The sequence below is a fragment of the Oryx dammah genome, unplaced genomic scaffold (assembly GCF_014754425.2).
Source record: "Oryx dammah isolate SB20612 unplaced genomic scaffold, SCBI_Odam_1.1 HiC_scaffold_28, whole genome shotgun sequence".
Taxonomy (NCBI): Eukaryota; Metazoa; Chordata; class Mammalia; order Artiodactyla; family Bovidae; genus Oryx; species Oryx dammah.
In genome coordinates this window covers 1,959,052-1,977,187 of record NW_024070212.1, presented here as the reverse complement: position 1 = coordinate 1,977,187, position 18,136 = coordinate 1,959,052, and the positions used below count along the sequence as shown (strand labels likewise).

The window sequence follows — 18,136 nt, the reverse complement described above, 5'->3', positions numbered from 1 at the left end:
TGAATTAAATATTAGGCTACACTCCAAGAATAGATTTTTCTTTATTAAGCTATGAGAACTGAATGCTGAACCAATCTGTTGGCCATAGCATCTAAGTCTGACTCCCAAACCATTATTCAAACTGGAAGAATTTCTCGTTTAAGTCAAAGACACAATGAAACATAGGCATTTTTATATGGTCAAAGTGAGCAATCATTTAGAAGTCACTTCATGAAATCTGATCAGCAACACGCTAATCACTTCAGGCAATGGGAGAAATGTTAGAGGAACTGTGTGCCTGACTGATCCCAGGAAGGATGAAGAAGGTGATAAGAATATGTGCTAAACCAGCACTTGGTGCCTGGTAGACAAGCAGGCCTTACCAAATCTGGTTTTGAACAATGATAACACCTATAGCTGAAAGAATTACTGAAATCTCTAAAGGAAAAATAAGCTTTATTTTAAGCCTGAAATTATCTCACTTCTAATTGCCTTCTTCCTCTGTTTTTCTAAATGATGCCTAATAATAAGCACTCAGGATTTCTGAAGAAACTAATTATAAAAGATGCACTGCACTCAGGATCCCAAAATGGAGCTAGAGCTGGAGGCAGTGTTTCGTGGAACCGGGGTATTTGAATCTCAGAGTCTATCTTGAAAGATCCTAAGTATCAATCACTCTTTCTGCCTGCCTGCCGTGCCCTTAACCTCCTCTCTCCACTGTACAAATGATACTTGAGGAAAACTGGCATGGGAAGCGGGCCTTGAGAGTGAGGCCCCAAGCTTGGGAGTCCTCTGGTGCCCTATGGTCCCACGAGAACAGATCAGTAGGGACTCAGGCCAGGTCCCATAGAGGAGTGAGGAATTCTCTGTGGAGGTCCACTGCTACCAGATTTCAATGGGAACCTGCCCTTGGAATGAGCAGCAGGGCATGTTCAAGACGTCTAGGTGTCTCTCCATCTATGGAACACATGAAATGTAATACATACTTAGCATTGAGGCTCAAGATATAATATGGATCCACTACACACAGTTAGATATCAGTTCAAATTCTTAGAAATCCTAAAAATTCTTAAGTTATCCAAAACTCTAAATGACTTTTCAGAGTTGTGCCAAGAACTGAAACTAAACTATTTTGTCTTAATCTATATATCACAAAAGGAAGCGATGACACATCTTAATTGGAACCTGTTTTTTATCTTTCTCATCTGATACATTCTTTTGAAAAGTTTCTGCTAAGATCTCATAAAGCAAGGTTCTTCATATTCTGAAGGCAGTATTCCTTATGTTTACTTTAATAAAAGTTTTCTCCCAAAAGATTTATTTGTTGCATTTAAAGTACAAAAACAAATTCACAGATCCAGATACTGAACCACACATACTTATCTATACATATATTATTTATATGGGGTCACAAAGAGTCAGACACAACTGAGTGACTGAACTGAAACCCATCTGTACATTCTAGTGTATCTACCTATAACATCTCTTGAATAAAAAAGTCACGTATCTTTTAAGAAACAAAGTTGGTAGTAACACTGCCATTTGGAAGGATAGTTCACAGGAACAGGAGAATTAACCAAGTAAAAATCTAGTATATTTACTTGAACTTCTTAGAACAGTTTGCAGGAATAATGAACAGATGAACCTACCAATCAAAGTCTTTGGGCCTAACAACTCTAAAAGAAAGGAATTATGAGAAGATATTTTATAAGGTTAATTACATCCTAAGAGATTATTCTAATTTGGTTTTTAAAGAAAAGATTTTATCTCATCAAACAGCACAGCATTTCTAAGTCTTATTTTCTATGAAACTGTAATAGGCAACTATATCTGTTAAAACTGGTCACACACACAAAAAGTATATTAAACTGATACTAACAAAGATAACCAATTTTTAACATTTTGTCAAAATCCATTAAAAAAAAAAAGTTCAGGAGAAAAGCAGAAATTTTAGACTTGCCAGATACAGAATACGTGCTGTCTCTGAACAAACATCCTCCTGATTGTGGAGACAAAGTTATAACAGCTTCTTTGTTCTAGAATGTCACCCACCTCACATGAAGACCACAGGGTACTAGGGCTCAGATGCCCAAACATCGCTATTCCAGGCACCGAACTTTCTCAGTGCCTAGTCCCCTAACTGGAACACACACACATACACAAGAGAGATATGGGTCATTATCAAAATCAGATTTATATTAATGGCGTCACAGTAGCAACACAAAATGTACTGTCTCATTTCCATAGGAAAGATTATATTTACACTATACACTTAAGTCTTGAAACGTGAAATCACCAAAACATTCAATCCAATCATCAATGAGGTTGCTGAGGGTCCCACACCATCAGGTCCTGATTCAGCAGAACAAAAGCCCCTCCTTGGCTGCCAAGCGCTGGCGATGGACTTTGTCTTGCTGCAGCTCTTCATGATTTGGATGCCAGAGTTTCATAATGATCCTTTCAATGTTGAGAGCGTATACGGTATGGGTAGGAATGACTTCCCTGTGTACCTGGGACAAAAACATCAGCATGTCTCCAATTATACTTCAGTATACTTATTTTTCCAACACAGAGAATGAAAGTAAGGTTTATATCAACAAAACACTCACACAAAAGACACAAACCTGTTACGTTTTGAGCCAGAACTTAATAAAACCCAAAACAGATAACAAAAAAAAAAGGAAATAACAAGGCGCTGAAGGAAAAATAAGGGAACAAAGAGTTTTTTTTTGTTTCCTTTCACTGGAAAGGTGAGGAATGGGGAGGTAAGTTAGGAAGGATTCCTGACGGCAGGATTTGAAAATAAGGCTAGTATTAATGGCTTTAATAACAAACAATAAAAACTGAAAAACAAAAGTCAGGAAATGGAAAAGCTAGTGAATATCTTTGTAGACTTAAAGAAACTTTGAACCTATCCATAAATCTAGATAAACCTTATGGTGCCAAGAGTTACCTGCAAAGCTTCAAAAAGGTCGTACATGTTCACTGGAGGCAAAGATGCGGGCAGTGTATCCCCCGAGCACGCCAGCAGGAGTGCAGCCTGCTGCTCAGCATCGTCAGGGGGCGGGTGGGACGCTGGGTTCTGACCAGCACAAGGAGCGGAGAGGGCTGGAGGGCTGAAAACAAAACGTTCCAGAAACGTTCCAGTAAGAAAGAGGGAACAACCAGAACCACTGAACAACCAGAATAGGGATGGTCTGCTAGAAAACTTCTTATAAAATGTATCTCAAAAGGAATCAGAAATCCAATTATTTTTCAGCCAGTGTATACATGAATAACCTACAATTTTCATTTTTAAAGGCAGCCCATCCCTTAGGCTGGAAATAAAGTGCAGTGCAACTGCATTTACCCTCCTCCCTCCACAAGTGTCAAAATATTTGTTAAGTCAGGATACAGAGCCAAAATTGTTTCCTGCCCTTAAAGAGCTTCTAGGTGGAAGAAAATAATAGAGCCTAATTAAAGGAAAATGAAATTGCAAACTGACTTGGAGAGGAAACTAAAGACAAGAGGATCAAAAAATAACAAGCAAGGAAAGATAAAGCACAAAAGAAGCAACAGGCAAAACTGGAGGGTAGAGAAAATACACCCAAATTTTGCCAAGTTCGCCAAATAGAACCCAGATATAACTGGGAAGACAAGCATGATTTTTGTATCATAATACAGTAGAAGATAAGCTATGCCATTCTGGAGAACACAGAGGAGGTGAAACAGCGAGGAGGGAACTCGGAGGAAAGCACACGTGGAGTGAGCGTGGGTTTCGGCACCAGACAAAGGCAGCCCTGATGGAGAAACAGGTGGCCAAGAATGAGGCAGGAGCCTTCCAGGGACAGGCTGGCAGGGAGCGAGGGCGGCTGGAGGCCTGGCAGGCTCAGACACTGCTCCAGCACTCACCCAACACAAGGGCTGTTTTTCTCTAAAGACGAATGACTCACAAAGGAGAACAAATAATCGACAACAGATATGCTTGAACGAGGTTGAGAAAGTAAATCTTCACCTATGGCAGTCTGAAATAGTGAACCCAATTTAAGCCAGTGCTCTTCAAAATGAGCCTTGTGAGTTGTGTCGAGGTCTGCAGAGCCATGAAACAAGCACCAGTACCAGGCCCTCCCTACGATGTCATCACCGTCTGCTCTGACTCCCTGCTCAGCTCTCCCACCACACACCCCACCACGATCATGCCACCGGCCTTCCCTGCCAGTTACTCCTTCCCCATCACCACTCCAGCCAGCCTTCCCAATCATACTTTTTTCTCCCTCTCTTCTCCCTGAAGAAAGACATCAAAGGGAAGATAATCCAGGTCATCTCAGAGGATGTTTCAGGACAGCACAGAGGTCCTGGGAGCCCACACTGCAGAGAGGTTCCAGAGATCGGAGCTCAAAGACCAGATCTGCACAAGAGGGTGCCAAGAGCAACCGATGACACCCAGCCCAGGCCACCATCTTGAGCTCCAGCTACAAATGCCAGGTAAGGACCTGGAGACACACCCACCACTGCTCCTCCCACCATCAAGAAACCCAACCCTGACCCAACAATCACAGGCCACATCTCTGAGCGACAGCTGGCCCACTCCCACCAACAGGAGGTGCTGGCCCAGGAGCCTTCAAGATGCACTGCCCTCAGAGAGTGGGGCCACTCGCATTAAACCACACGCCGCGGCCAAACTCTACAACTTTACTTTTGATCTACAGAGTACCAAAAGAAGTCACTAGTTATACAAGAAAGCAACTTGAAAATAAAACTGTACTGCTCTCAGAGATACCCTAGACTCACAGAAACTCAATAACCAATTTTTTAACAGTGGTCTATTATGTAAGAGTAGCGTAACCAATTAGAAAGGATAGATGCAAAAATTGCAAGAAACTTCATATACCTTTCTATTAAGCTGTTATAAGCTACTACACTATTCTTCAGGTATGGCTGTGGGGTCACATTACTACCAAAGGCATATTTAAAATGACCATCACGTAATCGGTAAGCTTTCCTTCTTGACACAACTGATGCCAGTATATCTTTAAGGTGATTCTGTAAAAACAAGAAAAAAAGAATGAAAAATAGCATGAACTCATCTTAAAAGCAAACCATAAAACTTCCATTAACCAAATAATTGTTTATTGGCACTTACTGAAAGGAGACGTGAGAACGGCAAGCAAGTGCTGAAGCCAAATGAATGCTCAATAAAAAGCCACAGACCATACCAGAGTGGCAGGGTCTAGCAAAGAGTAAGGGGAGAGGCACTGTTTTTATTTAGTTCCTCTTAAGATGAGCTTGCTCTACAGAAATTTGTTAAAGTCTTTACACCTCTAAATTGGCTCCTCTCTCTCAAAAATAATTTTCAGATAGCTTTAAAGAGAAGTACAAAAACAAGTAATTTTTTAAAGTAGCAAACTACCTTGAAGCTTGTTTGAAAATGGTACAAAATGTTTTAAGATCAGAAATATATTATAGTGCCCAATCTACTAAAATCCTTGCATAAACAGAATCCTGGCTCTCTCAAAAGCCACATAAAAGACAGATATACGCAGGAAATAAATAGATATTAGGTATTTGACATCTCTTTACCTTTGTGACAGCCTCTAAAAGAGGGTTAGAGACTGTCTGTGAAAACAGAGACAGACGAGTCCCAGACTACCATTATCAACAGCGGAGCCAGGGGGCATGGTATTTCAATTATACCAATAAGATCATCTCACGTCAGGACATCGCGGTACCATCTGTAGCTTAAAACTTCATGAGATAGCTATTATAATCTCTGAGGTACAGGCGAGGAAACAGAGGCCCAGAGAACCGAAAGGAAAGCCCCAACGTCACCTGTCAGTACCCGTGTAGACCCCAGTGTACATTTTGTCTAGTGACTGAATGAGTGAAATTAATGAATGAAAGGGTGTGCTGAGACAGAATCCCGCAGTGTGGACACCACGCCTAATAATGCTCTTCAAATGCTGTGCCACAGCAAAGTCAAGTGATTTTAATCTTTAGGATTCTCAATCTCAATTTTTTGCTTAAAAACTGTCCCCTTGTTAACAAGTTAAACATCAAAAGTGTTATGCCACTAGTAACCTTTTGAAAAGCTTAGTCTGTTAACTGAAGGCAACTGTTTGGATTGTGATGTTTCTCCCCTCAAGAGAAAACAATTTCAGCAAGGCAATTCTGAGATCAGAGTTACATTTTAGTTCTTTTCTTGCAGTACTAACTCTGACTAACACACACAAGCCTGTCATATTCAATCTATAGGAGTGTTTCTGACACCAGCAAACCAACCTCCACCGCGTAGACCACAGCTGAGACAGCCTCCTCGGTGACGTTGTCCAGCCCGTGTTCGTAGGCAGTCACTATCATTCTCCCTTCCAGCTGACCCCGAGTAGGAAGCAGCATTGTGTGGGAACAAAGTTTTAAGTCGTCATCATCCTGGGGATCCTTTGCCACAAATTGCTGGGCTCCTGAGAGGGGATTCTGAGGCTGGAATCTATGCTACAGGTAAGAAAACTTTTCAAAATTATTCATTACATGGCAAGTAATAAGACACAAACAAGAGTAACCAACGAATTGGACCTGCGATCCTACAAATTAATGTCATCAAAACTAAACCAGAAGAGTTAAAAAAAAAAAAAAAAGGAACTCATGCACAAATAATCACAGATTCACAACCATTACATATCTATAATGAAGATATGAGTTAAGGGGAATAGTAGTAGTATGCACAGTAGTTTATTCTATTTAATTAATTCCTTAGAAATCACAGAATATGTGGCTCTGTGCTAAAAATAACAAATGGGGAGAAGGAGAAGATATAAAACTATTTTCAAACAAGTCAAAACATTTTAAGTACACTTGTAAGTAAGCAGATTCTGAATACAGAAATATAGAGTGAATGTTTCAGAAAACTGGTAATTTCTGTTACCAACATAACAGATCTAATAACAAATACTCCAAGATAATGTAGGCAAGTATAACTCTTCAGTTACATTATATTCTACTAGCAATTCTCAACACAGAATCTTTTTAAGACAGTCATTAGTTTTTTAAAAAATAGCCTTTCCCAATCTTTTCCACTTATAAAACCCCAGCCTTGCTCTGGGAGATGCTGAGAGCACATTTATATTCTCTATCATCAGTAGGAGATATGCCTCTGTAGCTTTTGGTTAAGTCCAGCTCCCAAGATTTTGTAGCAAATATGGCTTGTCCTGTTTTAAGTCTGTATTATAAAAGCAAGCTGCTTTTCCATTTTCCAAGTACAAAACTATTTCATATCAAACATGCTCTTTTAAAGCAAGTATGCCTCTCTGGAGATGCTGATGCCCTCCAGATCGAATATTATTGATATAAAACATGGAGCAAAAAGTAGAAGTAAATAAATGTTTGTTGATGTTAATCAATAAAGTACCCAATCAAATCTATAAAAGGGATAGGGAAACTTTGTTCCCTGGATATAAACCTGAAAAAGCAAGTTATTCTAAAATGTTTACTAATTTCATAGTCCAATGCCTTCAAGATTTCTCTCAGGATCCCCAGAAAGCTCAAGGTCTACTGGGGCATCACCAGGATCTTGCTTGAGGCCACTAGGCCTCCTGGACCCTTGGAACAGAAGTCTTCAATCTGAGTAACATTATTCATTCCCAAAGATGTTTTAGAGAAAAAAAAACACAGGTATAGTTCTTGAATCACTGAAAAATTACTAATGACAACATATTAATAATTATGCAGTAACAAACCAGAAGTATAAAAATTCAGACACTTTGGTAAAGAGGGTTTCAAAGATTGAGTCCCAATTTCAAATTCAATAACATCTTTTCCTCCCCAAATAACGTTTTTCTCTTCACCTTTTTTCAACTTTCCTAACCAGAATTGTAATATTCATTAAAAAACTAAAGCCAGTTCCATCACAACAGTTCTTAAATCAGTCATTACCAAGATTTACTGAAGAACAACCTACATCAAATTTCTGACGAACAGAAGAAAGCTTTTTCTTTCCCTTTGGTTTTCCAGGTTTGGCTGCAGAACCCCCTGTCCAGGGTAAAGATCCAGCACCCTCTGTGAGACAGAAAAATAACAATCATAAGAGAAAAGAATGACAACTGATAACTGCTGAGTTTGTTTTCCCTTTGGGTTAAAGAAGTATGAGATGCTCAAGTGATGAAAATAAACAATAAATGCTTAAATTCAGATCTCTTTCTGCTTCTCTAAAAAAAAACTTCAAATTCTCTCAAATCACTTTTTTTTTCCCTAGCTGTAACCAAAATTGTTCTTTTAGGAAGACAAATTTGTTTTTCATGTTTTTAATTGTCTATGGGGTGCTTGTTTGCTTAATAGTAGCAGTAATATTATGAAAGCAGGACAGAATTTTCTAGTTCAAGACAGCAAACTGACCACATGTATTTGTCTCCTCTCTCTTCCAAGACCCTACGAAAAATAACAGTAGGAAAAAGTAAATGGCACGTCCACAACAGAGACTAAGAGGAAAATGAGTGGCAGACCAAGATGAGATCTCACCAAATTCCAAGGATAGGCTAAAAAGGAGCCAACTTACAAAGTGGACATATGGAAGCTACGGCCTAAGCTAGGCAAGCTTGGTAAATAGGTGGAACTAAGTTAACCTGGAGTAGACATCCATAGAGAATCTGAATTTGTAGGTGAGTCCAGTGGAAAGCAGGAGGGAGAGTACAGCTAAAAACAAGATTAACGGAGTACCTATGTTGAAAAGTCATCCATACACATGCCTTCCCTCACATCCAGGACTGAACTCAGTACAACACGAAAAAGATGGGTCCCCTGATCAAAACTTAAGAATTTCAAGACAACCCGCGTACAGCACCAGATCAAGTGCAGGCCCTTCCGAGTTCCCTGGACAGCTGCTCCTGGCCCACGCAAGCAGTCCCGCTCACCCTGTGCACAGGGGGGGCGTACGCAACAGGAGGACGGAGAACTCTTCTCTAGTTAAAGCGAAACAAAACTTCTTGGCTTTACTGAGGTGGCTGGCATGGGTGCTGGCACCCTCGAACACAGCCCCACTGTAACGCTGGCCTCCTGGCACTGTAAAGGGCATCTCCAGGCAGTTTTATGCTTCATTCTTAAACACAAATCATCAGACATTTGATAGAAGTCTGTAACATGGTAAGAAAGACCAAGCTAAACAAACAAAAAAATCAAAGTTATACATACACTTGAGAAAAATATCCCAAAGGATTTTTAGAAGAAAGACGATGCACATGAAGCGTCTAGGACACAGTGTTAGTCGTCAACAGGTCATGTCGTGAAACCACCTTTCCTGCCTGGCTCCCAGAGACAGTAAGCGATTTGACCACAATTATCAACACACACACAAATTATATTTCTATATTATACTTTTAGTAGAAATCATCTCTTTGTTGCCAACAAATATTTTAAGGAAAGATATTTTGGGTGTTTGATGGAGAAATAATCTCTTAAATTCCAATGTATCTTCATTTATTTTTAAACAACCAACAACAAACATTCAAGAGTATCAAAGGCTTTAATTAAAATCAGCCATCTACATTAATATCACTTCATATTCTTTTGGCATTTTTTATTTCTAAGAGAAAATTTACATGTTCTTTCACCTGCTTTTTTATAACCATGTGGGGTAGATATTACGGTCTCATGGACACTCACAACATTCAATAATTAAATATATCACCTAAGCTAGTGGCAAAACTTAAACCTGAACCCAAGTCTCCTGACTCCTATCAACCAAAGTTTTTAATTGCAATCGTCCCACTGAATCTTTTGGGTGTGTGGCACTTCAGAATATATCTACCTAAAATGTAAGATCCGTCCTCACAAAATGTTGGCTTTTCTGATCAAATTAAATTTTAAACAATAAAGTGGATTATCTTTATGATTTAACAAGCAAAAGTCCACTTCTATTTAAATTAAACATCAGGCACAGTGTAGAATGTGCAGCAAGCGGTATGGTGAGGGGTGGAGAGCAGCCTCCCTGCTCTAACACCAGTCTCCATAAACAAATGCTCTTTACCACTCTTCCCAGCAAGGGAACTTCTCTTGAGTGTGAAGAACAGGCCTGTAGGATATCTTATCTGAATTCTCCATCTTACAACAGAGCTTAGCAGAGGGAGATGATACAAAATACTAGCCATGTCTAGATACAAGAGGCTTCCCTGGTGGCTCAGATGGTAAAGTGCCTGTCTGCAACGTAGGAGACCTGGGTTCGAGCCCTGGGTTGGGGGAACCCCTGGAGAAGGAAATGGCAGCCACTCTGGTAGTCTTGCCTGGAAAATCCAATGGACGGAGGAGCCTGGTAGGCCACTACAGTCCATGGGGTTGCAAGGAGTCAGACACGACCAAGTGACTCCACTTTCTCTAGATAAACATGGGCTTTTAATAAATGACCATCAGAATTACCACAGGCCCTTTAAAAGCAACAACAAAAACCAACAGTACCTGTAAATACAAGAGCCCAGGATAAGCTTTACCATGAGGCAAATTTTTAATGTATTTAATTGGTTTTGACTAACTGATTAAAATAAGATTGAAAGAGGTGACTTGTACCACTTAAACTTCCAAAAACCTAGGGGCAAAAAATCATTGTCTGTACCCATTTTCTTAGGCTGAAGTGACAGATTTGACTTCCATGCACCTACCTACCATGCTGCTATTCACTACCTTCGTTCTTCACCAATAGTTTGCCAAACACAGGCTGACGCACTTAACCTTCCAGGTGCTAATATCTCACTGAATTAAGATCAGGAAAACCCAAGTTCTCAACACACGCTGTGGTTTCTCCTCACCTGGTTTACCCCCCATACATCTCTGGTGAACCTCTTCTAACCACCAAATGCCCTCTCTTCACTCTCCTCAGCTTCTTCCTCCTGACTGGCTACTCGCCTCCTCACCTCTGGTTTACTTAAGTAACTGAAACCCAGTAAAGCCCAAGAGTCAATGTAAGGACAGTGGAATTACCTGCTTTAAAAAGGTCCTATAAAAGAATCAGCACTTTATAATAAAATCTGTCTTCTAAGCAGTTCAAAGAACATTTCATTTGCAAACACGTCTGTTAGAGGCAGCGAGAGCCTGGTAATACACCCGAGTTTCTGGCTCTGCTGACTGACATCCCTAGAGGTTACCTGCACTCCCTTACCTGGTGTAGACACCAAAATCTGACACCGCGTGAGAATGGCCAGGAGGAAATCGTTGTGAGAGTGGACTGGAAGAGGGAAGATGGCCACAAGTCAAGCACACGACATTCACAACATATGGATACCACTGTTTTAGTCTAGTTTCTAAAGACTTTGGATATCCCCTACTCTGCCATTCTTTACATTTACTTTTAAATATCCACATTATTTAAATGACCTTACATACTACTAAAACAAAAAAAAAATTTAACTTAATTTATTGCAGATCTGGGAAAACTTCAGAACAGTAAAATAAGTCCCCAGATTATTTTACCATTATCCTGTGTGAGAAGTCTATGAGCTTCAAGGTCAAACTCTTCTTTGCTGATCTTCTGCTTGAACCACAACTTTAAGTTAGCCCAGTATCTGCAGAGGCAGAAGCAATATTAAGAACCTCAGGTTTTGCTTCTTCCCCAAGTTCCCTTTATCTCCCTCAACTCCCAGAAAAGGAAATTTTGCATTCCCTAATGTTATGGACTGAGTTGTGTTTCCCGCCAAATTCATATGTTGAATCCCTAACCCCTAGTACGACAGAACATGACAGGGCCTTCAAAGAGGTAATTAAGTAACCTGCTTATTTAATTTAAACGCACAGTACATCATGAGAAATGCTGGACTGGATGAAGCACAAGCTGGAATCAAGACTGCCAGGAGAAATATCAATAACCTCAGACATGTAGATGACACCACCCTTATGGCAGAAAGTGAAGAACTAAAGAACCTCTTGATGAAACTGAAAGAGGAGAGTGAAAAAGTTGGCTTAAAGCTCAACAATCAGAAAACGGAATCATGGCATCTGGTCCCATCACTTCATGGCAAATAGAAGGGGAAACAATGCAAACAGTGACAGACTTTATTTTGGGGGGCTTCAAAGTCACTGCAGATGGTGACTGCAGCCATGAAATTAAAGGACGCTTGCTCCTTGGTAGAAAAGCTATGACCAACCTAAACAGCATATTAAAAAGCAGAAACATTACTTTGCCAACAAAGGTCCGTCTAGTCAAGGCTATGGTTTTTCCAGTGTTCATGTATGGATGTGAGAGTTGGACTATTAAAGAAAGCTGAGTGCCGAAGAACTGATGCTTTTGAACTGTGGTGTTGAAGAAGACTCTTGAGAGTCCCTTGGACTGCAAGGAGATCCAACCAGTCCATCCTAAAGGAAATCAGTCCTAAATATTCATTAGAAGGACTGATGCTGAAACTGAAATTCCAATAATTTAGTCACCTGATGCAAAGAATCGACTTATTGGAAAAGACCCTGATGCTGGGAAAGATTGAAGTCAGGAGAAGAAGGGGACAACAGAGGATGAAATGGTTGGACGGCATCACCGACTCAATGGACATAAATCTGAGTAAGCTTCGGGAGTTGGTGATGGACAGGGAAGCCTGGTGTGCTGTAGTCCATGGGGTCGCAAAGAGTCAGACGTGACCGAGCAACTGAACTGAACTGGAGGAATCAGGGTAGGCCCTAACCCAATGAAACTGGTGTCCTTATAAGAAGGGATTAGGATACAGACAAGAGACAGAAGGCAACAGCCAATGGGAGAGGCCTCAGAAAATAACAACCGTGCTCTCACCCTGATGTCAGACTTCTAGACTCTGGAATGGTGAGAAAATAAATCAGTTGTTTAAGCTACTAAGGAGCCAGAATACCATCAAAAGAGGAAAGTCCTCCCTAAAAGGGACTGAGCAGTAATCACAGAATCTGACCTGTAAGTCAACCAGCTAAAAACCACAGTGGTACCTTTCCTTCCTCGCTGTTGCCTTTCTAAAGGACCTACTCTCCAGAAAAATACACTTAAAATTATTTTACAATATTATTAAAGTTGTCAAATATTGCTTATTTGAAAGCTGCTGAGAGTAGATCTTAACAACTTACTGCTTAAAGACGTACTAATAAGTCTTTTGTTAATCTGAATATTATTGATCGGAGTGTTTCAACATTCACTTACATAACAAATAGATGGTCATAGGTGTTAGTTTCTACAAAAACCCCCTACTCAATTCTGTATTAAAAGTTCTCATCACAAGAGAAAAATAACTTTTTAACTATGTATGATGAGAGACATGAACTAGACCTATTGTGGTGCCACACTGCAATATATATACAAATACTGAATCATTAATGTGGTATCCCTGAAACTAATGAAAAGCTGTATGTCATTTATACCTCAATTTTAAGAAAGATTTATATTTTAAAGTTTTCTGTGTTTTATAGATTGAGGAGTGTGGTTTTTTAAAGTGAAAACCAACCACTAATCATAAAAATTACTAGTTAACTGGTAGGAAAAAAGGATCCAATCTTTTATACCTTAACATTATTAAAAATAGGAGTAAAGAACTTGATTTTTCACATCCACACCCCTTGTTTTGATGCTTAAGAAAGCTATTCCTCACTCATGAAACAGGACTAATAATTACTTAGTACGTTTTTACAGTACCTTTCAATTCGCAATTAGCTACTTTCTAATGCTCTTTTGAGTTTCTAACAACAGAGTCCTAAACAAGACAGTTTAATGCTCTCACTGCCATCATTATACCCATGGCAGTTTCTCCTGCTGTCCTATACACCGATCAGTTTAAGTCTGGCTAACTATATATATGTAATTTTTTGAGTTCCTGTACTCCCCACCCCAACCCCGCTGGAGAAAATTCATAACTTTAATGGAGCCCTAAAGTTTCCCAAGACCCATCTCATTCAACAGCAGAACAAGTTTAGTTCTAGAACCTGGCACAACATTTCACCTGAGTCAAATTCATTAGTCAATAATACCTTCCCAATAGCAAACACTTACACGATTCCTCCGCCTTTTTAAAGACAAGAACAATTTAAAAGTGAAATAAAGTGCCACAGAAAGGCAAAAGTCTTTTCCTATCCCATTCTATACAACAAAAGAGGACAGTAACATGAGAAAAACTTCATTATTTAAAAACTCTGTGTTCCTATTTTACAAGAAAGGATACTTTCAAATACTTCATATTTGAAGTGAACTAAGGCAAGACTCTGCCAACCTGATGCTATCTTTTCAAACTTTATAGCCCAAATAGCCAGCACTGGCTATCATGTTGAAGACTGACTTCCAATCCTGGTCCCTGTATTAACTCGTTGTATAGCCATGGACAACTGATTGTTTTCCTTAAAAATAAGGAAAACAAAGTAAGCCAGCCTCTAGGATAATGGGTGATGAGTATAAATGGATAGGACTAGGAAGCACTGCAGAAACCTGGGGAAAATTAAATAACATATGGCTAAATCATCCAAAACACAAAGCACTCATTTGAACCCAACACTCTACTGAGTACTATACAAAGTGAGTAAGCTAGCAAAGCTCGTGTCTTTCTAGAAGCTGACATGGGCAGACAACCTGACATAAAGGACACTAGGACAACAGCATAAAATAGGAAACAACTCACGCCTGAGATCCTTATACACCTGATATATTTTATCTACAAACAAGAACCGCATTTAAATGGTCAGGCTGTACAAACCAAGACAAACTACTCAAGTAGGATATGTGAGAAAAGATTGTAGGACAGATTGCTCAACCAAGAAGCACTTTTTAAGGAGCAGAAGGGAAAAAAGACAATGGAAAACATCAATATAGAAAAACACTGCACCACTAACTCTTCCTAGCACAAAGGTATATTTTGATTGCATTCTTAATGGAGATTCAGCTACAGGTGCACCAAATTGAGCTTCAGGCATCTGTATTTGACCAACATCTGATAGCCAGCATTGATCTTTAAAGACCAAATAGGAAACACTAATTTCAACATTTCTGGTGACCTGTGTGAGAAGTGTGGCTTCACAGAGGGCATCATCGCATCTAATCAGTCAGTTATACACACGAGCCAAGTTTAATGCTGCATGAAAACATTCACTTTCAAATATTTGTAAGCATCATAAATATAAGAGTGACAAGTCTATTGTGCTTAAAAAGTGTAAATTTCAGCGGCATTACAAAAATAAGCTACAGTAATTAATGACAGTAAAGGCTATTTTACTCATTAAAATAATTAAGCATTTTTAATTAAGCAAGCAAGGAAAAAGAAAGTCAACATGCATATTAAACTATAAGTTCAGGTAAAAATATTTTATCTTTGGGAGTCAATTAATGTTTATAAAAAATTAAATATGCCCAAAATAACATTAAAATTTAATTCCAGTGTTTCTAGTTTGATTTATTATTGTTCCTAATACTAATCTTTAAAAACTATATTTTGTTTTTAGTTATTCCATTTAGTCCATCGGTGTTCCAAGAAGTCGTACATGGGAATTCTGTGTATCTTGGTAAGACAAAAAGTAGACTGCCACATCAAAATTTCACAAGAAGGAAAAACCGAAATTCATGTATGACGTCCAAGTTAAGTAACTTCAATTCAGTTATAATAAAAAAAATAAAAAGATGAAAAGGAGAAAGAGTGGAGAAAAAGAAAGTATCCCCCAAACACCTTGCACCTCTAGAAACATTTCGGAGTGAGTGCCTACTGAGTACGGCAAAATGTACAGAATATCACAAAAATCCTCCGGCAGCAACAACACAGGCATTATAGTCTTAAACGTTTAAAACTGGCTTCCAATATTTTAGAAAAATAAAAATGTAATCATACTGTTTTGAAAATTTCCAAATTTGTCCTGGTACTTCGGAAGGTTCCTCCTATGACTTTGGCTCTGTCTGAGTTACTGATTTTACACTCAGCCATTTCGGCGATTCTGACCCAACTATGTACTCGGTCCCCTGCTATAACCTGGGTGCAAGTCCCTGGGAGCTTCTGGGATCCTTTGCAACCCCCCGGCAAGGTTTCAGAGCGAGAAATTAGACACGAGGGCCCCAATACTGCCATGACTTTTGAAGAGTTAAGATCTCTGTCCTCTCATCTATCAAACGGGAGTGATAACTGTACCTACCTCAGATCTCTGTTGCGAGGATTAGATGAGATAGTTCATCTAGAGCGCTTAAAAGGTGTTCAATAAATGTTCGCTACTGCTATCGTCACTGTAACTGCAGCAGTGTTGAGTGACTATTTCACGGAGGGTCTGTCTGCCTTCCGAAATGGCTTTCTCTGTCTTCCCCCCAGTTCCCGCACAACACCTGAGCTCAACAGGCCTCCGCCTCCACGGAGCCCTCCGGGAGCCGGGCGCCTAGAGCCGTGCCGGCTCCGACTAGGCCGCTGCCCAGCCACACGCGTCCCGCACCCCCGCGCCCCGCACCCCCGCGCCCTCGCCGCAGCCGCCCGACAGGCCCTTGGGCGTGAAGGCGTGGAGGACGCCTTGCTCGCCCCACCCAGGACAGAGCCTCGGGGGAAGGCGCCCGCCCGGGTCCCGAGCAAACCGGGGAGGGCGGCCCCTCCAGCCGGGTGCGTCGGGGCTGCCCGCCGGCCCCCGCCGGGAAAACCCGCAGGCCCCGCAGCCCCCGACGCGAGGGGCGCGCAGGCCCAGCGGCCGCGTGGTCACTGCACGAGGGGGGCGCAGCCAGAGGCCGGGGCAGCGCCCGCGCAGAGACGCGGAGGCTGCTTCTGGGGAGTTCTTACTGTTTCACGTTGTCCCCCAGGGCCTCGCTCAAGTTCTTCTTCGCCGCCTCCAGCTCGCTCACAAAGGTCGCCATTGCTCCCCACGTACCAGCCCGACCTCACACCTCTCGGCCGCAGCGACCAGCAACCGAAAAAACAACTCCGCGAAGGCTTGGGCTCCGGCGACGCCGCCCGCTCGCGTCCGCCCCGCCCCCAGGAGCTCGGAAGACTTGTGTTGGGTTTTCAGCTCCGCCCGCCTTTCCGAAGGGACAGCGCAGAGCCGAACTCGGCGTTTCCGCGGTCCTCCAGCCCCCGCCCCTCGCGTCGCGTGCCCCGCCTCCCCGCGCTCCGCCGTCCCGCCGCCGCCGGGCTGCAGCGCCGCCTGCAGGGCTGGCGCCTCCTGGGCCCTGAGTCTTACTGCTGCTCGAGTCTCTAATTCGCTCTTTTTACCTGCATGAGTATCTCCTCCCTCCAAGTGAAAAGGTAAATGATGTTGATTTTATTCTCTTTCGTTGCCTTATTTTTTTGCCGACCACTCATTTAATTGACATGTTAATTTTCTGGCTTCTCCAACTAAAGTGTAAGTTCGTGAGGACAGGATTTGTATTTTATTCACTGCTGTTTTCCCTAATTCCTAGAGCAGTACCTAACACATAGTGGGCCGTCAATAAATATTTGATAAGTGAAATAATGAGGACAAGTAGGGAAAATACACAGAAGGATAAAAGAAAAAAATGGTAGCACCCCCAGACAAGCTCTTTCCCCCTTCCCATAATTTATAATCATACCCTATCTTCAATTGTGCGTCTTGGTGGGGTTTTTGTTATATTTACTTAATATAATAATCTATATGTTTTCCTCTTATATCACATCTTTATTATCATAATTTTATTGACAGCATATTAAATACCTTACAGGAGAAAGGCACACAATAACTTGTTTCCCAATTCTTAGACTATTTCCATTTCTTCTTTTAAAAACAATGTTGTAATAAACTTTATGCATAAAGCTTTCCCTCATTTAGGATTATTACTTTAAAACAGAGTCCCATAAATAGAATTACTGGGTTAAATGACAGGAGTATTTAAAAGAGTATTGATGCATATTGTCAAATTGCCTCCCCCAAGTTTGAAATAATCCTAAGTGGCTTTTAAATCTTGTGTAATTTCTCCATGGAAGTTCCTTAAAGCTTCTTTCCTTCAGCAAGTAGACTGAGTTTCAGTTATGCATCTGGCTCTCTTTTGGGTGCTGAGGATACAAAGATGAACTGGACAGGTAAAGTCTTCCTACCTGTGTCATAAAACTCTAGAGAAATCTTGACTTTTAAAAAACTAGTTATCCATGTATGCTTTTCAAGGCTCCCCACTGACTACTGACCAAATTCCAGTCCCCCTAACCTGGCATTAAAGTTTTCTTATGACCTGGATTCAGCCTACCTGTCCACCTCACACACCCACAGGCCTGATTTCATCACCCGTAGTAGCTACTTCACATTC

At 40.9% G+C, this 18,136-nt stretch overlaps 1 protein-coding gene across 1 annotated transcript; it reads right to left on the bottom strand.

Moving 5' to 3' along the window:
- Positions 1 to 1,153: 1,153 nt before the first annotated feature.
- On the bottom strand, positions 1,154 to 16,922 carry TADA1 (transcriptional adaptor 1). The gene is made up of 8 exons (XM_040229966.1): positions 16,662 to 16,922; positions 11,404 to 11,495; positions 11,093 to 11,158; positions 7,910 to 8,007; positions 6,238 to 6,447; positions 4,850 to 5,001; positions 2,933 to 3,095; positions 1,154 to 2,489 (listed from the first exon to the last, which is right to left on the bottom strand). The coding sequence occupies exons 1-8, from the start codon at positions 16,733 to 16,735 to the stop codon at positions 2,337 to 2,339; spliced, it is 1,008 nt and encodes a 335-aa protein (XP_040085900.1). The 5' UTR covers positions 16,736 to 16,922; the 3' UTR covers positions 1,154 to 2,336.
- Positions 16,923 to 18,136: the final 1,214 nt, after the last annotated feature.

What these genes read in the sequence shown, in the direction of transcription:
- TADA1 (XM_040229966.1), bottom strand. Translation starts at nt 16,735, where the DNA reads ATGGCGACCTTTGTGAGCGAGCTGGAGGCGGCGAAGAAGAACTTGAGC. An exon ending in GATTTTGGTGTCTACACCAG is followed by an intron (nt 8,008 to 11,092) that starts GTAAGGGAGTGC and finishes TCTGTCTCACAG; the next exon opens with AGGGTGCTGGATCTTTACCC. An exon ending in CTGTGGTCTACGCGGTGGAG is followed by an intron (nt 5,002 to 6,237) that starts GTTGGTTTGCTG and finishes TTGTTTTTACAG; the next exon opens with AATCACCTTAAAGATATACT.